General features: G+C 37.7%; 1 protein-coding gene across 1 annotated transcript in view; it reads left to right on the plus strand.

Moving 5' to 3' along the window:
• The window catches only part of RNF128 (ring finger protein 128), a 73,610-nt gene that overhangs the window by 39,118 nt on the left and 15,407 nt on the right, over positions 1-19,085 (plus strand). Inside the window, exons 2-3 of the mRNA XM_055437902.2 lie at positions 1,201-1,448; positions 17,556-17,627. Of these exons, the coding sequence (XP_055293877.1) occupies positions 1,201-1,448; positions 17,556-17,627 (320 nt within the window). The remainder of the gene's footprint in view (positions 1-1,200; positions 1,449-17,555; positions 17,628-19,085) is intronic.

Consider the following 19,085-nt stretch of genomic DNA (forward strand, 5'->3'; position numbering starts at 1 on the left):
TGTACTCTTGATTTGATCATTGAAAGTGTGAATAGCAAAGAACTCTAACCTTTTCCTAAACATTACTGGTCTCAGGTCATTTAAACTAGAAGGAATATAAACCATGATAAGCATTGGACTGGTAAGAGTAACATTCTCACACCATTGGGAAAGATTGGGAACGATAATGTCTGTGCTTAATTTTTGTCACAAGATTTATAAAGTTGGTAAAGCGGGAGATGTTACAGAGATTTAGCCTTTAGACTAAGACTTATAGACTATTAGACTAAGTAAAAAGTTCAGTCTAGTTTCAGACTTGACTTTAGTTGGAGTTGAATGGAAGCACATTTCTATCAATTGTACATGTTACATTCATTGCTAACCTGATTAGATCCATGCAAAACCTTAGGGCACCTTGGACAAATTTTATATTGCTTTTGAGGATATAGAAAAATGGTGCATGGACATATATATATATATATATACACACACATAAACACATATATAGTATATATATACATATATGTGTGTGTATATATGTATATGTTGTCCATTTGGGCAGTAATCATTATCACAAATTATTAATCTTGATATATATATATCCTTATACATTTTATTTTTCTTTATTTTTTTGACTATGTTGCATGTGGGATATGGAATCTTAGTTCCCCAACCAGGAATAAAACCCATGCCCCCAGAAGTAGAAGTGTGGAGTCTTAACCACCGGACTTCGAGGGAAGTCCCTTCCTTATACATTTTAGTGGCAGGCTCATGAGATAGTGTATCACTTTATAAATTCAGAAATATATACTTAAATTTTTCATTTTTCCCAAATCTCAGATTCTCTAGAATTCCCTACTATCCAGGTGACTACTTTAAGAAAACCTTCATGTAAGAGGCAAATTGGGCCCCAAACCCAATACTTTTAAATTATAGGTAGCAAATCTGAGAAGGGGGGAGGTATTTATTATATGTTAATATCATGGCTTCCTTACTAAACTATGAGTTCCTTAAGGTCAGTAACCAAGTCTCAGTATGCTTATATTCCCTATAACTTACGTATACATATGTGCCCAATAAATGTTAATTGAATTAAGGAGTGTCCTTCCTTTGTCTCATTGAGTGTCCTTTAAAATCATTTTAGCAATTGGATTTTTATACTAAGAAAAATTTTATATTTTAGCTTTACCAAACTAAAACTGAATTCCTTTTCTTTTACAGGTGCAGGAGACATTGTTGCAATCATGATTGGCAATCTGAAAGGCACCAAAATTCTACAATCTATTCAAAGAGGCATACAAGTAACAATGGTCATTGAAGTAGGGAAAAAACATGGTCCTTGGGTGAATCACTATTCGATTTTTTTTGTTTCTGTGTCCTTTTTCATTATTACGGCAGCAACTGTGGGCTATTTTATCTTTTATTCTGCTCGAAGATTACGGAATGCAAGAGCTCAAAGCAGAAAGCAGGTTTGTAATGATCCTTTCTTCCAATTTAAAAGTATTTTACTGTTTTAATTGTAGATTCAGTGTCATGCATTTTAATTTGCTTCCCTTGCTGGACAATGATCCATGCGTGTATTTTGTGAAAACTGGTAGTTTTTAAAAGTATGTCAGCTTCTGTACTCTCAGATCTCTTATTTTCTGAAACTGTTCTAAGGCCTTATCCTATTGGGTTAAATCTTCTAATACTTTATTAGAGAGCACAGCAGCATTTAAGTATATATGTGTATAAATACATATGTTCTTTTGCACATTTTTCTAAATGACAAAAGCATTTCATATACAATATAGAAAATTTAGAAACTAGAAAGTACAAGGTGGTGGTTTAGTCACTAAGTTGTGTCCCACTCTTGCGACCCTATGGACTGCAGCCTGCCAGGCTCCTCTATCTATCCATGGAATTCTCCAGGCAAGAATACTGGAGTGGGTTGCCATTTCCTTCTCCTATGTGCCTATGCATGTGTTCATTTGCATTTGGGGGCAGGGCTAGGAAGAGAGACTAGGCTGAATATTCAGTTCAGTCCAGTGCAGTCGCTCAGTCGTGTCCGACTCTCCGCGACCCCATGAATCACAGCACGCCAGGCCTCCCTGTCCATCACCAACTCCCGGAGTTCACTCAAACTCATGTCCACAGAGTCGGTGATGCCATCCAGCCATCTCATTCTCTGTCGTCCACTTCTCCTCCCGCCCCCAACCTTTCCCAGCATCAGAGTCTTTTCCAGTGAGTCAACTTGTCGCATGAGGTGGCCAAAGTATTGGAGTTTCAGCTTTAGCATCAGTCCTTCCAATGAACACCCAGGATTGATCTCCCTTAGAATGGACTGGGTGGATCTCCTAGCAGTCCAAGGGACTCTCAAGAGTCTTCTCCAGCACCACAGTTCAAAAGCATCAATTCTTCAGCGATCAGCTTTCTTCACAGTCCAACTCTCACATCCATACATGACCACGGGAAAAACCATAGCCTTGACTAGACGGACCTTTGTTGGCAAAGTAATGTCTCTGCTTTTTAATATACTATCTAGGTTGGTCATAACTTTCCTTCCAAGGAGTAAGTGTCTTAATTTCATGGCTGCAGTCAGCATCCGCAGTGATTTTGGAGCCCAAAAAAATAAAGTCTGACACTGTTTCCACTGTTTTTCCATCTATTTCCCATGAAGTGATAGGACCAGATGCCATGATCTTTGTTTTCTGAATGTTGAGCTTCAAGCCAACCTTTTCACTCTCCTCTTTCACTTTCATCAAGAGGTTTTTGAGTTCCTCTTCACTTTCTGCCATAAGGGTGGTATCATCTGCATATCTGAGGTTATTGATATTTCTCCTGGCAATCTTGATTCCAGCTTGTGCTTCTTCCAGCCCAGCATTCCTCATGATGTGCTCTGCATATAAGTTAAATAAACAAGGTGACAATATACAGCCTTGACGTACTCCTTTTCCTATTTGGAACCAGTCTGTTGTTCCATGTCCAGTTCTAACTGTTGCTTCCTGACCTGCATACAGGTTTCTCAAGAGGCAGGTCAGGTGGTCTGGGATTCCCATCTCTTTCAGAATGTTCCACAGTTTATTGTGATCCACACAGTCAAAGGCTTTGGCATAGTCAATGAAGCAGAAATAGATGTCTTTCTGGAACTCTCTTGCTTTCTCCATGATCCAGCGGATGTTGGCAATTTGATCTCTGGTGCCTCTGCCTTTTCTAAAACCTGCTTGAACATCTGGGAGTTCACGGTTCACATATTGCTGAAGCCTGGCTTGGAGAATTTTGAGCATGACTTTACTAGAATGTGAGATGAGTGCAATTGTGCGGTATTTTGAGCATTCTTTGGCATTGCCTTTCTTTGGGATTGGAATGAAGACTGACCTTTTCCAGTCCTGTGGCCACTGCTGAGTTTTCCAAATGAGTAGGCAAATTTAAAGATCTAATTGTGCATAATATAGTACTTATTCCAAACAGAGCAACAGAGTCATAATTTCTCCCATATATTAACAACTGGTGTATAAACAAGTACAGAGTATAGAAATAATAGAACAAAAATACTGAAGTATCATTGAACAGGGAAGTACCTGTTTGTCTAATGTTGATCCTACTACCTTTAAACTGCCCCTCAGCCCTCTGATATCCTCACTTCTCTTCCTTACTCAGCTTAACTTCCATAGCCATTCCCATGTATATATCTTCAGTTTCCTTGGCCCTTCTCTCTCTTTGTTATACTTGTTGTCAAAACCCAATCCTGATTACATCCTGCTGTTGCTGCTAAGTCACTTCAGTCGTGTCCGACTGTGCGACCCCATAGATGGAAGCCCACCAGGCTCCCCCGTCCTTGGGATTCTCCAGGCAAGAACACTGGAGTGGGTTGCCATTTCCTTCTCCAATGCGTGAAAGTGAAAGTGAGGTCTCTCAGTCGTGTCCGACTGAGTGACCCCATGGACTCAGCCTACCAGGCTCCTCCACCCATGGGATTTTCTAGGCAAGAGTACTGGAGTGGCTTCCCATTGCCTTCTCTGGATTACATCCTGCTTCCGGCCTATTCTGTGCCTGTTCTTTGCTTAGCTGAAGTAGCAGAAAAACATTAGCATCTCTGCTGCTGCTAAGTCACTTCAGTCGTGTCCGACTCTGTGCGACCCCATAGACAGCAGCACACCAGGCTCCCCCGTCCCTGGGATTCTCCAGGCAAGAACACTGGAGTGGGTTGCCATTTCCTTCTCCAATGCATGAAAGTGAAAAGTGAAAGTGAAGTCGCTCAGTCGTGTCCAACTCTTAGCGACCCCATGGACTGCAGCCTACCAGGCTCCTCTGTCCATGGGATTTTCCAGGCAAGAGTACTGGAGTGGGGTGCCATTGCCTTCTCCGATTAGCATCTCTACAACTGGCTAATCTCACTTTAAATTTGTGACCACAAACTCAGAGTGAGTTTGCTTAATGCTGCCCAACAATCATACCATCTTTTCTTAGCCATTTCCTCTCCTTTCATAGGTGACTAATCATACAAATTCCTTTCTCTTCAAATCTCTAGTACTTACCTCCAGTTTTACTCTCAACTTGTATTTTGGGTCTTATTCCACTGAGAAAATTGAAGTAATCAAGAGTACTTCCACAGGCTTCTACCACATTTCTGCATCTGTGTCTATACCCGCTATCCTCTGCTCCGTCTTCTGTTACTGTAGACACCCAAACATACTAGTAATTGCTTCCATTTTCAAAAGAACTTCTTTTGACCCCAGGCCAGAAAACTTGGAGTTAATTCTTTATTCTTCTCTTTCTCTCACTTCCTGTATAACCTCTGTCAGTAAGTCCTTTGTTTCTGCCTTCATTGTATATGCAGGATCTGATTACTTCTTAGCACTTCCTTTGCTTCCACTCTGATCCACACCACAATTATTTCTTAACCTCCTCTGCCTCTCAAGAATTCTGAACTCAACAGCAAAGCTGTGTGCCACTTCTCCAGAATGCTCACTAGGGATTTAAGGCTTTCAGCTGATCACATAGTGGGGGGCAAGATTATATTTTATATGTACTTAAAAGTTTCTCCAAAGACAGATTCTGACCATTTCATGCACTTTTTCTGCAATAAGCAAAGATTAACCCAATTTATTTGAGAGTGGGGGAGCAGTGAAGATTTCTAGATGGTAAGAAAATAAGCTTAGGAATAGATGAAAAATTAAAATCTTATTATAAAACCTTAGTAAAGATTTAGACACCAGCATATGGTAAGGAGTGATGATTATCTCAATGTTTAAAGTTAATTGACTTCTGTACTTCTCTTTAAAGAAGCAGCTTATCACATTGGTGGCAGGTTCAGCCTGTTACTAGTTGTGGTCAAAAGGATGTTTAAAATTCCTGTGCCAGACGATTCAGTAGTCTCACACTGTGTTAATATTTGACATTTGTATATTGTACTAGTTTTTATCTCTGAGATTGGAAAGAAATTTGTGTCCAGTATAATGAACTATTCAAAGGTTATAGTTACAATGAGAAGAGTGTTTGGTTTGTGAATGTTCATGGTGAGGTATGTATTTCTGTTCTCCAAGTGCGATGTGAAGTCTATTAAGATGGCATTAAACTCCATAAGCAAATAATACAGTTCATAAAGAACTACCTGGTGTTGCACAAGATACATTGAAATTAACTCTGATCTCATCACTTGTTTAAGTAATTTTCATAGTTTTATTTCTTAAAAAAGTTAACTTCTGTACAAATAGTTAAGAATAGCATTAAAACTTATCACCTTTTAGAGAAGGCTTTGAGAGGGCATCTTTCACTATTTAATGGGCTATATCTGTTTATTCTTTGGTGACTAAAATGTTAAATATATGAGACTGATAATCCCTTTTGCTTATATGTACTTGAGAGTGCTGAAATGTCATTTACATGTTATTTAATTTTCATAACTTCCTATTCATTTTTAAAATGTAGAACTTGATGCATATGGTAGTTATAACTATCACTAAATATTTGACTGCATTAACTCCACTTCACTGGTCGAAATGGTGCTGAAACTGAGTTATAAATATTTACCTTCATTAGAACATTAGGAATTTATTAAATTATTCGGGTATGTCTTCCCTCTGAACAATTTTGACACATAGCAGATAATGTCAGGCAAATCGATAAATATATAACCATAAATTTGATGACCAAAATGCCAAAGCATAATGGACAGCATGTAGTGGTTGTATGCCTGACAAGCCGTAGTATACTGTGTAAGAACATACATTATCCCTGGTTTTGTGGATGGAAAGCTTTTAAACAAGATGAAAAGTATCAATGGGTTGTAAATGAAAATAACATATTAGGCATTATATGGTGGATTCAGGGAGAAGGCAATGCAACCCACTCCAGTACTCTTGCCTGGAAAATCCCATGGACAGAGGAGCCTGGTAGGCTGCAGTCCATGAGCAACTTCACTTTCACTTTTCACTTTAATGCATTGGAGAAGGAAATGGCAACCCACTCCAGTGTTCTTGCTTGGAGAATCCCAGGGACAGAGGAGCCTGATGGACTGCCATCTATGGGATCGCACAGAGTCTGACATGACTGAAGCGACTTAGCAGCAGCAGCAGCAGGTGGATTCGTGTTTTCACTGGAGACCACCGTAACCTAAGACAAGAAAGATTATGGAAAACCTTATGGCATGCTCAGACTAAACTGAATTTGGGAGTGACCACTATACACATGACTCTGGCATGGGACACCCTGCATTTGGGTGATACAGTGCATGTACCTTGACGTTATTCAAGCAATCAATACTCAAAGGAAACAAGATACATGTTGGGTTAAACATCGGCCAGTGAAACCAAAGAGGGCTCTAGGTGAAATAGAAGCTGGCCTTGGTGTAATGGAACAAGCTGAATTCACTTTTAGTGAAAAGTGTCTTTCAGAAGAAAAGCAATTACTCTGACATAGACAGATTGGTAAGAATCATCTTCCAAGAGCAAAGAAAAGAATGGGAATCTACTTGGAAAGATGATAAAGACTTGGTAATATGGTCACAGAGCCAATAATAATGCTAGAGAATGCTAGCATTCAGCACTGGGAAAGAGCATATACTCTGACACAACAGGGTCTGTTAACTATTTTACTTTGAATGGAGATCCAAGTAGTCATGGGGTAATGACTTTCCATTTTTACTTATGGAAGTTGAAGAGCATCTTTGAGACACATACAGATCCTCAAACTTATGGAAATTTTCTGGGTGAAATTGTAACTTACATTACTGATCTCTTGACTTCTACCAAAGGATGGACCAATGAGATCAGGTATAGGAATAATGCTGAGTGATACACATGTTTTCCCCATGAAAGGGAGATGGTCTTGCTGCACAACAGTCAGTGGGAAAACTGTATAATAGTGTAACTTGAAACAAATGATGGGCTTTATCCTCAGCTAACATGGAACCTAGAAATGACATCACCACTGGTGATAACACTTGTCCATGATATCTGATATGTGGGCAAAGAACAATTATTCTAGGAAGATTTAATAAACACTTCTGTGATACTTCTCAATTTCTTTTGTAACCAAATGAAACTGTATCATAACTATATTGTGATAGTGTAATACTGGTATTGTTGGTAAGATTCAGCTGCCTTATATAAACAAATTTTATGATAATCAAATGTATTGGGAAACTGAACTAAAACCTCCCAGCATGTGATGTCAATGGAGAGTGACTAGCCTGAGGAAGAATTAGATGTAGTTCATTACTTTAAATAGCTCTGTACAAGGTTATCACAAAGTTCAAGTGGCCATAGATCAAGGGAGTAAACAGATAATTAAATTATTACATCAATATAAAAGTCTTAAATGGTCTTATTGACTAGAAGAATAATTTATTTGAGCCTATTTTCATCCTTCGTTGCCTTCTGCAAGTATTAGATATGGTTACATTGCTCTTACTTACCTTATATATAAATGCTGTGCTAATTGTAAAAGCCTAAATATGACTGTCTCATTGTTAAAAAGACCTTGATTGAAAGAGAGGGAGTGGATTGTAAAGAGACAGTACAATAGATTTAGTTGCTTTCTCCTTGAGAGTCTCCCAGGAAACCATGCTTGGCCCTTAGCCAACCCTGGGAAAATGCTCCTCAAGGTGGTTTTATTTTGTTTGTTTTGTTTGATTTTCTGTTTTTTTCACTTTTATTGAGATATAATTGACAGAAAGCTCTGTGTAAGTTTAAGGTGTACAACATAATGATTTGACTTACATACATCCTGAAATGATGACCACAGCAGGTTTAGTGAACATCCATCATCTCATGTAGATACTCATTAAAGAGATAGAAAAAACAATTTTTTTTTACTTGTGACGAGAACTCTTAGGATTTGCTCTCTTAATAACTTTCATTTATAATATATAACTGTGTTAATTATGCTTGTCATATAGTATATTATATCCCTAGTACATACTTATCTTATAATTAGTAGTTTGTAGCTTTTGACTTGGAGAAGGAAATGGCAACCCACTCCAGTGTTCTTGCCTGGAGAATCCCAGGGAAGGGGGAGCCTGTTGGGCTTCCTTCTATGGGGTCACACAGAGTCGGACACGACTGAAGTGACTTAGCAGCAGCAGCAGCAGCAGCAGCTTTTGACTACTTTTATCTCATCCCCCCTCCCCCCATTATCTGCCTCTGGTAGCCACAAATCTGACCTCTTTTTCTATAAGTTTGTTTGGTTTTGAATTGACCTATAACACTATGTTAGTTCCTGGTATGTAACACAATGATTTGATATTTCTATGCATTTCAAAATGATCACCATGATTGTATAATTGTTACTTGTCACCATAAAAAGATACTGAATAATTATTGATGGCTTCCAGATGGCGCTAGTGGTAAAGAACCTGCCTGCCAATGCAGGAGACTTGAGTTTGATCCCTGGGTTGGGAAGATCCCCTGAAGAAGGAAATGGCAATCCACTCCAATATTCTTGCCTAGAGAATCGACTTAGCAGGCACACACTCATGATTACTGACTATATTCCACACACTGTGCATTTCATACCTGTGACTCATTTATTTTGTAACTGAAATTTGTACTTCTTTATCTCCTATATACAGTGAAATATTATTCAGCCATAAAAAGAATGAAATCTTAACCACTTGCAACAACATGAACGGACCTAGAAGATATTATGCTAAATTAAGTATATCAGGCAGAGAAAGACAAATAGTATATGATTTCACTTATATGTGGATTCTAAAGAACAAAACAAATGAACAAACATAACCAAATAGAAACAGAGTCATAGATACAGAGAACAAATAGGTGGTTGCCAAAGGTGAGGGGGATCGGGCTGGGGGGCAGAAATAGGTGATGGAGATTAAGTGGTACAGACTTTCATTTACAAAATAGATTAGTCAAAGTGTTCTTTATGTTAATGGTTGATAATTTTGTTATATACATCTGAAGCAATGGACCATGTTGTATCGGTTTGTCATGGGTACTTGACACAACAATCAAGATAAATAATATGCACTTGGCTTCATTGTTGGGGTCCTGAGTTTGGGGCAGCATGGCCTACTGCTAGCAGAATTATGTAATGACCAGTCAGTTCCTCATCTGAGCCTCACATCCTGAGATTCAAATTGGCTTCCTGGGCAGAGATCTGTCACATGTGTCCTTGCAGTTTGCTGCCAAAGAGATAGCACTCCTGTGTGGTCTCAGATGAGGAAGAACTTAGTTTCATTAATATCTTAAAATTTGTCCTTGAACTTAAAGCATGACTAAAAATATCTGAAACATTTCTGGTCGCATTAAATTTTCTCTGCTCTCCTAGTATATGAAATTAACTGGAAGACTTACCAGGTGTCTGTATACTGTACCAGTATCTATCTATCTACCTATCTATATTTATATTTATAGTGGGTGCATTTGTATGTATCTGTTCCTGCTTAAATTTGAGGTTTAGAACCCTTTACAAAACTACTGGTTTGGTTCTTACATGAGAAGAGCAGTTAAACAAATTCTTATCTGTGTAGGACCTAGTTTTATAGTCTTTCTGTGATTTTCTCATTGAACAAAAGGAAGCTCTTACAATGAGTCTCTCAGGACTTTTTTTAAAAAATATTCACTTACTATAATAAAGGTTTTGATTGTGTCTTTGAAAAAATGCTATAATCTGAGTCATAACCTATCGCCTGGGTCAAATTCCCCCTTTTCTCAATGCTCTTCCTTACAGTGTATTTCTTCACACTGTTCACAGGGATCATCTTCATGCAAATGGTCTGTACTCATATTTCTGTAATTCCTTAGACTTATGAGAAGCTGTGTTACAGTCTGCAGCTCCTCTTTCCTTTAGGAGTCCTCCCTTTCAAATATTACACATATGGGTGTTTTTGCTTACTCCTCTTAAAAATTATTTTTATTTATTTGGCTGTGTCAGGTCTTTGTTGCAGCTTGTGGAATCTTCTAGTTGCAGCATGCAAACTTTAGCTTTTTAAATTGAAGTATAATTGACATACAATATTAGTTTCAGATGTATGACACAGTGATTCGATGCATAGGTTTTTGATTGGGGAAAAAATAGATTTCTCTCAGTTCTCATATATCAAAATAGCCACAACACTCAGATTTTGATTTTGTTCACAGGAATCTGAGTAAAAGAATCCTCTTACCATAATTCTTGATTTTAAGTTTTCTGTTTTATAAATTCTGAGCCAAATTTTTATGAAAGTTTTTATTTTAAAAAAAGTGGTGGCTTAAGAACAGGAAAATCTAGTTTGCTTATATCCACATTCTTTCCTTTTATATATTCACCCTGCCCAGCCCCTCATCAAGTAATTATGTTCGACTACATGCCTAGTGTTATTTATGTGGGTTTCAGTTAAACTGAAAGCTGAATACCTTGGTACCAAAAATCAGGCTGACAAATAACCATACTAAAACATTTATTTTACTTAGTTCAATATAAATTCATAGGTAAAATAGGTAGAATATCTTTGTGTTCACTGTAATTTGAAAATTGAACACTGTAATAGAGGATGATAATTGCTGCAAGTCTTCATTTTCGGCCCACTTAAAGTGTCACTCAGAACAACAACAAAAGAAACTGTACAGCTGAAATTCGTCAGTGACTAGAACCATCCCAGCTTTTGAATAAAGTAATGACATTAAGCTTCTGTTAACAAAATTTGCCAACAGCCAAGCTGCTTTGAATCAGTCTTCTACTCTCCCAAATTTTCTTAGACCAGGTATCTCTTAGAACTGTGGAGGAGGTGGGTAGAATATGTTGATATAAAATACTTGTTTAAGAGAGTTCCCCAAATCACAGTAAGTAGTCAAATGAAGAAGGATTTGAAGATTGGATAATAGCTGACTTTGAGGGTTTTTTTTTTCTCTCTTTCATTTATTTTCTTCACAAGGAATGTGACGCCCTTTAAAGGCTTCTTTGCTGTTACACAATGGAGGCAGTGTACTATAGTGGAGAGATCATGGGCTTTAAAGTCAGATAGAACCTGGGCTTGAATTGAATCACAGTCTGCAACTAACCAGCTGCCTGGCCTTTAGTCAAGCTTCAGGACCTTTTCTTGTCTATTAAATTTGGATATTAAAATGCCTATTCCATAAGGTTGTTACTGTTTAAACAAGATGACACATGTAAAAAGCTTAGGGTTAAACCTGACGCATGGCAGGAGTCCAATATATGTTCTCTAAACCCTTTTTTCCCCTCAAAATTGATTGAGTAGAGGCTTTTAATGAATAAAACTTAGATGAGAAAATCTGTTTTTCTAAATTCAAAAGCTATTCTTTCAGCAAAGATTAAGCATTATGGGGATTTTTTTCTTTTAATGATTAAGGTCCAGTCTTCCACCTACTCACAATCTACTAGGAGAAAAAGACACATGAATAATACAACTACAGAATATAAGAAGTGGAAACAATGTGCTGTTGGAATTTATAGGCTAGGAATTCTGATATGATGGAGAGGTACTGATAAGTTATCTGAAGTAATTTGTATACCGAAGTAGATACACTCTTGAAGTTCTGTTTTTTAAGAAGTAAAACATAAATTATAGTTTGCATTGGGCACATTGTCTTTAAATATTAAAGCATATAGGGGCACCCAAAGGTTTGACTTAATATTATTCAAACGTGTTGTTTAGTTACCAAGTTATGTCTGACACTTTTGTGACTGTAGCCTACCAGGCTCCTCTATCTATGGGATTTCCCAGGCAAGAATATTAGAGTGGGTTGCCATTTTTTTCTCTAGGTGATCTTCCCAACCCAGGGATTGAACCTGTGTCTCTTGTTTCCTGCATTGACAGGTGAATTCTTTACTGCTGAGCCACCAGGGAAGTCCAAAATATTGTTGTAACAATCCTATATAGGATTATTAGTATTCCTACTTACTGGTGAGGAGACAGAATTGGAGAGAGGTTTCATATTTCTCAAAATGTTAATTTCTTAGTCATGTCCGACTTTTTGTGACCCCATGAACTGTAGCCTGAAAAGCTCCTTTGTCCATGGAATTCTCCAGGCAAGAATCCTGGAGTGAGTTTCCAGTTCCTTCTCCAGGGGATCTTCTTGACCCAGGGATTGAACTGGGGTCTCCTGCATTGTGGGCAGATGCTTTACTGTCTGAGCCACCAAGGAAATCTCAACATGTATTTAATATAATATAAACTGTGCTGTGCTGTGCTCATTCATGACCGAATCTTTGCAGTCCCGTGGACTGTAGCCCACCAGGTTCTTCTGCCCATGGAATTTTTCCAGGTAAGAATGCTGGAGTGGGGTGCCATCTCCTACTCCAGATCTTCCCAACCCAGGGATCGAACCTGCATCTCTTATGTCTCAAACATTGGCAGTCAGATTCTTTACAACTGGCGCCACCTGTTGTTATTCAGTCGCTCAGTCGTGCCTGACTGCGACCCCATGGACTATAGCATACCAGGTTTACTCTTTGTGTCTTACTCTTTGCGACCCCATGAACAGCAGCACGCCAGGCTTGCCTGTCCTTCACCATCTCCCGGAGTTTGCTCAAACTCTTGTGCATTGAGTCAGTGATGCCATCCGACCATCTCATCCTCTGTCGTCCTCTTCTCCTCCTGGGAAGCCCTTAATATAAACTACTTGGTCTTGTTCTCATATGTCAGTATTTAGAAGAATGGGCACATCTTGGAAATGCCTACTATCAATGTGACAGTGAAATATTAATATTTTGAGTGCTGATGGCAGTTTTAAAAGTGACCTTTATTCAGGTTCTAAAAATTGTGCTTCTTAACAAAACCACAAGTCACACCTCCATATTGAGAGAAATATATTTTCCTTATAAAAGCTTGGTAGGAGTTATTGGAAACATTCAGATTTCCTTTCAAAGGCTTTTTAAAATTCTAGGGCTGCTTCCTTAAACACTGGTATATGCTGTGCTGCAAATCTTTTAGAGATCCTTCATAATCAAGTCCCTTGCTTAGGATATTCTGGCATCTTGGATTTTTTTCCCTGTATTTTTGTCCCCCCTCAATTTTTTTTAAAAAGCATTTGTCAATGTAAGTTCCACTTTTCTCATCAACATAGACTTGAACATTACATTTAAAGTTTGCTTTTGATCCCACCTCTCAAATTAACTTGCAGTTAGTCTTGGATATAATCAAAGTTGTATAGTGAGCATTCATCCCTGATGAACTGATAAGCACTAGCACTGGAGGTTCATGCATTTATATTTTGTTGAAAATTTTGGAATGAGAAATCAAACTGTGCAGGCTTACTCATGTAAATACACTAGAGATGTATCACTTCCTTGTGAGTACATTTCCCCAGTTGTCGTGGAGCTGGTTGCTTAAACCTAAGTCAGAAGTGCTCTAAAGACAAAGTCCAAAATGGCTGTCAAAGACTTCTCATCAACTTCACTTTTTCCTTGTCTCATTTTCTCTTGTTGGCTCTATTTTTGTATCGTCTGCAGTTTTCTCTTCTTCATGTCAAAATAGCTCATGTTTTATAGGAAGCGAAAGTAGTAATATTTGGAAGTTTAGGCCAAGGCCAGAGCCCTGTGGGCATACTGCTTGTTCACTATAAGAACTGGCCACAATTTGCCAGTAGAATCCAGGGGTTGGAAAAATTTCAAACCATTTTGAATGGCTGTATTATAATGGAATCTTGGGATATGAAGAGCAGACTTCCTGTACTATGTCGTTTAGAGGTTGCATTCCCTTTTGGACAAATTACTTTACTTTTGCAAGCCTCCATTTGAACGACATTAAAATAGAGATATTGTCTCCTTTAGGGGATATTGTGAGGATTAAGTGAGGTAATAGCAAAAATAATTTTAAATTATATAACAACTATTTTCTAAGTCTCCTGTAAATGTGTTATCATACTTTCACAATTTAAAAAAAATAAAAAAGAAAAAAACTAAAATTTTTTTTAATAATTATATAAATATAAGGAAGTAGTAGTAGTAGCTTCCTACTCCAAGCCACAGTAAACAAAAGATGACTACCTTGATGTCAGAGTTAAGTGTTCCCAAACTCTGGGCTTCGGTGGGACTGACACTAACCAACTCTGAGATTTTGAGCAAGGTATTCTTTCTCTTTGGGCATCAGTTTTCTTATCTATCAGATTAGATATCAGGCTAGGTGAACTCCAAGAATTTTTCCAGCTCTAAAGACCCTAAGTGTACCTCATTTCACTGTCATTCCATTATTTACTTGTGATGCAAGTAACAAAATAGAAGGGAAATATTTAGGGTCAAAATTAAGTACCATCATAAAATTCCCCTTGTGAGTGAACTCCATGATTAAGTCTCCCAAACAGGGAGTGAAAGAGCTTCAATTAGCACTTCTTTCCTTCTAAGGACTAGGCCTTCCTATTAACTGTTTCTATGAGCTATGTTTGCCAGTCAGATAACAATCTGAGAAGTTTCTGCTGCTACTGTGACAGCAGAAAAATACTTTGGCAGTAATTACCTTGGCACCAAGTCAAATACCTTTCACAAAATGATATCTTACATAGGAGGCGGATTTGGGCGTTAAGGAATAGCTTCATATACCTATACTCATGGATTATTCCCTTTCAAAATATATTTGCTACAGACACATATAAACATGCTTATTGATGAAAATACTTTATATTTTCATTTAATAAACATTTTCTTGAGTGTCTGCTATCAGCCAGACATTATGCTGGATACTTTACTTACATAGCTTTCCTGGTGGCTCAGATGGTATAGAATCTGCCTGCAATGTGGGAGACCCAGGTTTGATCCCTGGGTTGGAAAGATCCCCCTGGAGAAGGAAATGGCAACTTACTCCAGTATTCTTGCCTGGGAAATGCCATGGACAGAGCAGCCTGGTGGGTTACAGTCCATGAGGTCGCAGAAAGTGGGACACAACTGAGTGACAAACACTTAAATTATCTCTAATTTTCATATAGCCTTGATGTCAGCTAGGGGGTCTCCCTGCTGGGGATGGAGGTACATACAGGGGGATGAGGAAGCTGTTGACATTCTCACAAGACTTCTGGTTCTGCCCATCTACTTTTTGCTTAATTTGTCTAAGTTTGTTCATTTCACAATACAAAATAGGAAGATTGCTTATCATCTTGCCCTGCTAAACATGCTATCTCTTCCATACAGCATCCACCCAGGCATGAAACCTGGCCTTTTCTTCAATTTACACATATATTATCTTTTCTTGAGGCATTTGTATATGTGGTAGATTTTACTGAGATAGAAGGAAGGTTTATTTGTGGCATCACAAATAATTTCAAATTAATACTGAGTGTTTCATACTACCTGGCTTTCCCCCCACCCCCGTCCGCCAGTTCATCCCACACAAAGAGATAGTCTTTCATTGATTCCTTTCTTTCTCACTTTTCCCTCGCCTTTTAGATTTCCCCTATACTTTTTCAAATTTTATTTTTTTTATTTATTTTTATTTGAAGGATAATTGCTTTACAGTGTTGCATTGATTTCTGCCATACAACAACATGAATCATACATCACCATCATAATACATCAACATGAATCAGCCTTAGGTATACATATGCTCCCTCCCTCTTGAACCTCCCTCCCATCTCCCACCCCATCCCACCCCTCTAGGTTGTCACAGAGCACCAGGTTGAGCTCCCTGTGTTATACAGCAACTTCCCACTAGCTATCTGTTTTGCACATGGTAATATGTATACTCTCTCCTCTTTCACTTTCATCAAGAGGCTTTTGAGTTCCTCTTCACTTTCTGCCATAAGGGTGGTGTCATCTGCATATCTGAGGTTATTGATATTTCTCCCGGCAATCTTGATTCCAGCTTGTGCTTCTTCCAGCTCAGCGTTCCTCATGAGGTACTCTGCATATAAGTTAAATAAGCAGGGTGACAATATACAACCTTGACGTACTCCTTTTCCTATTTGGAACCAGTCTGTTGTTCCATGTCCAGTTCTAACTGTTGCTTCCTGACCTGCATACAGGTTTCTCAAGAGGCAGGTCAGGTGGTCTGGGATTCCCATCTCTTTCAGAATGTTCCACAGTTTATTGTGATCCACACAGTCAAAAGCTTTGGCATAGTCAATGAAGCAGAAATAGATGTCTTTCTGGAACTCTCTTGCTTTCTCCATGATCCAGCGGATGTTGGCAATTTGATCTGTGGTGCCTCTGCCTTTTCTAAAACCAGCTTGAACATCTGGAAGTTCACGGTTCACATATTGCTGAAGCCTGGCTTGGAGAATTTTGAGCATGACTTTACTAGCATGTGAGATGAATTTCAATGCTACTGTCTCAATTTTTCCCACCCTCTCCTGCCCGCGCTGTTTCTATAAGTCTATTCTCTATGTCTGAGTCTCTATTCTTCCCCTACAAATAGGTTCATTGGTACCATTTTTCTAGATTCCATATTAAAACCTCACTTTTGATTCAAATATATACATATGTGTATATATGGATAGATAGATATAAATGTCATATTTTAGTCCTTATTCCCTAAATGAACCATGGACTTGCCTTTGCATATCCAGACTCATCTAGGTATATGTTAAGTGAAACAAAAAATAACTCTCAGAATCCACCCACCTTACAAGGCAGTAGTGGTTTTAAACAGCAGTTCTTTTCCCCTAGTATCAAATAATACTGGAAGGATTGATGTTATCCTCATTTTATAGATGAGTAAACAAGCACAAAGATTTAATGACTTGTCCAGGATTTTTCATTTCATAAGTGACAAAGTCAGATTTTGAATCTAGATTCATTTGAATCCAAATCCTATGCACTTTCTACCAAACAAGACACTATTCAAAAAAAAAAAAAGAAAAGAAATTGGAAAATATGTATTTTAAGACCCTCTGGGCTTTTGAAAATAGGAAAACTGCTTTGAAAATTCATAGCATCTGAATTCATTTGGAATAGGGACATAGAGCTTTATCATTGTGGCCCAAAGCTGCTGTTTAAGAAGGTAGGAAACATAAGGTTTCAGTAATTTAAAAAATCCTATTTGATATGAGATAAATGGACATTTGTTATAGTTAATTAAATTGTGTCTTTCAGCATTTACTTATACACTGACTGTTATCTTATAAATATTTATTAATCCTCTCTACCTCTTTTATCATATTTGTTTAAAAAATTTTTTTTCTAATACCTGCTATTTTTTATTACAGAGACAGTTAAAGGCAGATGCTAAAAAAGCTATTGGAAGGCTTCAACTCCGTACACTGAAGCAAGGAGACAAGGTGCATTTATGACTTTTAAATGCTATTTGTTTTAAAGCAGTGCTCCCAATCCATTTTTTAATGTTCATGTTCTTCCAAAGTATGATTTTAATTGGAATTTATAAATGTAACTGATTTTTTAATCTATTTAATGCTGGAGGTTGGCTGAATAATGACCCCCAACAACATCTAGGTTTTTTTTTTTAAATCCCTGGAGCCTGTAAATGTTATCTTATATGGCAAAAAAGACTTTGCAGATGTGATTAAGTTAAGGATCTTGCAATGGGAAGATTATCCTAGGTTATCCAAGTGGGGCCTAAATATAATCACAGTGTTCTTATATGATGGAGGAAAGAGATTTGACAGTGAAGTAGGAGATGTGACAATGGAAGTAAGAGATTGGAGTGGTACAAGAAAGGGTCCATGCGCAATAACAGTTAAGAGTATAAGTTTGTGTCATTTTAAGCCACTGAGTTACTGTAATTTGTTATAGCAACAACAGAAGATGAATATAGTACTTAAGTACAACTATACTTGAACATCGATTTTCAGATTTAGCACAGTTGAAAAGTACCATTGATGTTTAAAACCCACATAAAAAAAGACAGTCCAGAAATAGACCTACGTATATATGATCAATTGATTTTAGACAAAGATGCAAAAGCAATTAAAAAAAAAGGACAGCCATTTGTTGACTCACCATAAACAATGACTGAATATCCATATACAGAAAAAATGAAAAATGAACCTCAGTCTATGCTTTATACCTTCTGTAAAAATTAACACAAAATGGACCACAAACTTAAATGTAAATCTTAGAACTATGAAGTTTTATAAGAGAACTTTGGAGAAAAATATCTCTGTTGTTTGAATTAGGCAAACATAACTTAGATATGATACCAAAAACAAGTTCATTAAAGAAAAAAATGAGAAATTTGACTGTTAAAATTAGCTTTTGCTCTTTGAAAGACACTGTTAAGATACTGAAAAGATGAGCCACAACTTGGAGAATATATTTGCAAATCACATATCTGATAAAGGAGTGTATCCAGAATATATAAAGAACTCTCAAAATTCAACAAAAGAAAAAGCAGCCTAGTGGAAAAATGGGCAAAACAGACATTTTACCAAAGAAATATATGGTTGGCAAAGAAGCACATAAAATGTTGCTCAACATCAGTCATCATTCAGTTCAGTTCAGTTCAGTGATGCCATCCAGCCATCTCATTCTCTGTCGTCCCCTTCTCCTCCTGCCCCCAATCCCTCCCAGCATCAGAGTCTTTTCCAGTGAGTTAGCTCTTCCCATGAGGTGGCCAAAGTATTGGAGCTTCAGCTTTAGCATCAGTTCTTCCAATGAACACCCAGGACTGATCTCCTTTAGAATGGACTGGTTGGATCTCCTTGCAGTCCAAGGGACTCTCAAGAGTCTTCTCCAACACCACAGTTCAAAAGCATCAATTCTTATTAGAGAAGTGCAAA

The sequence above is a fragment of the Moschus berezovskii genome, chromosome X (assembly GCF_049115385.1).
Source record: "Moschus berezovskii isolate FMDL1 chromosome X, NW_MosBer_1.0, whole genome shotgun sequence".
Lineage (NCBI taxonomy): Eukaryota > Metazoa > Chordata > Mammalia > Artiodactyla > Moschidae > Moschus > Moschus berezovskii.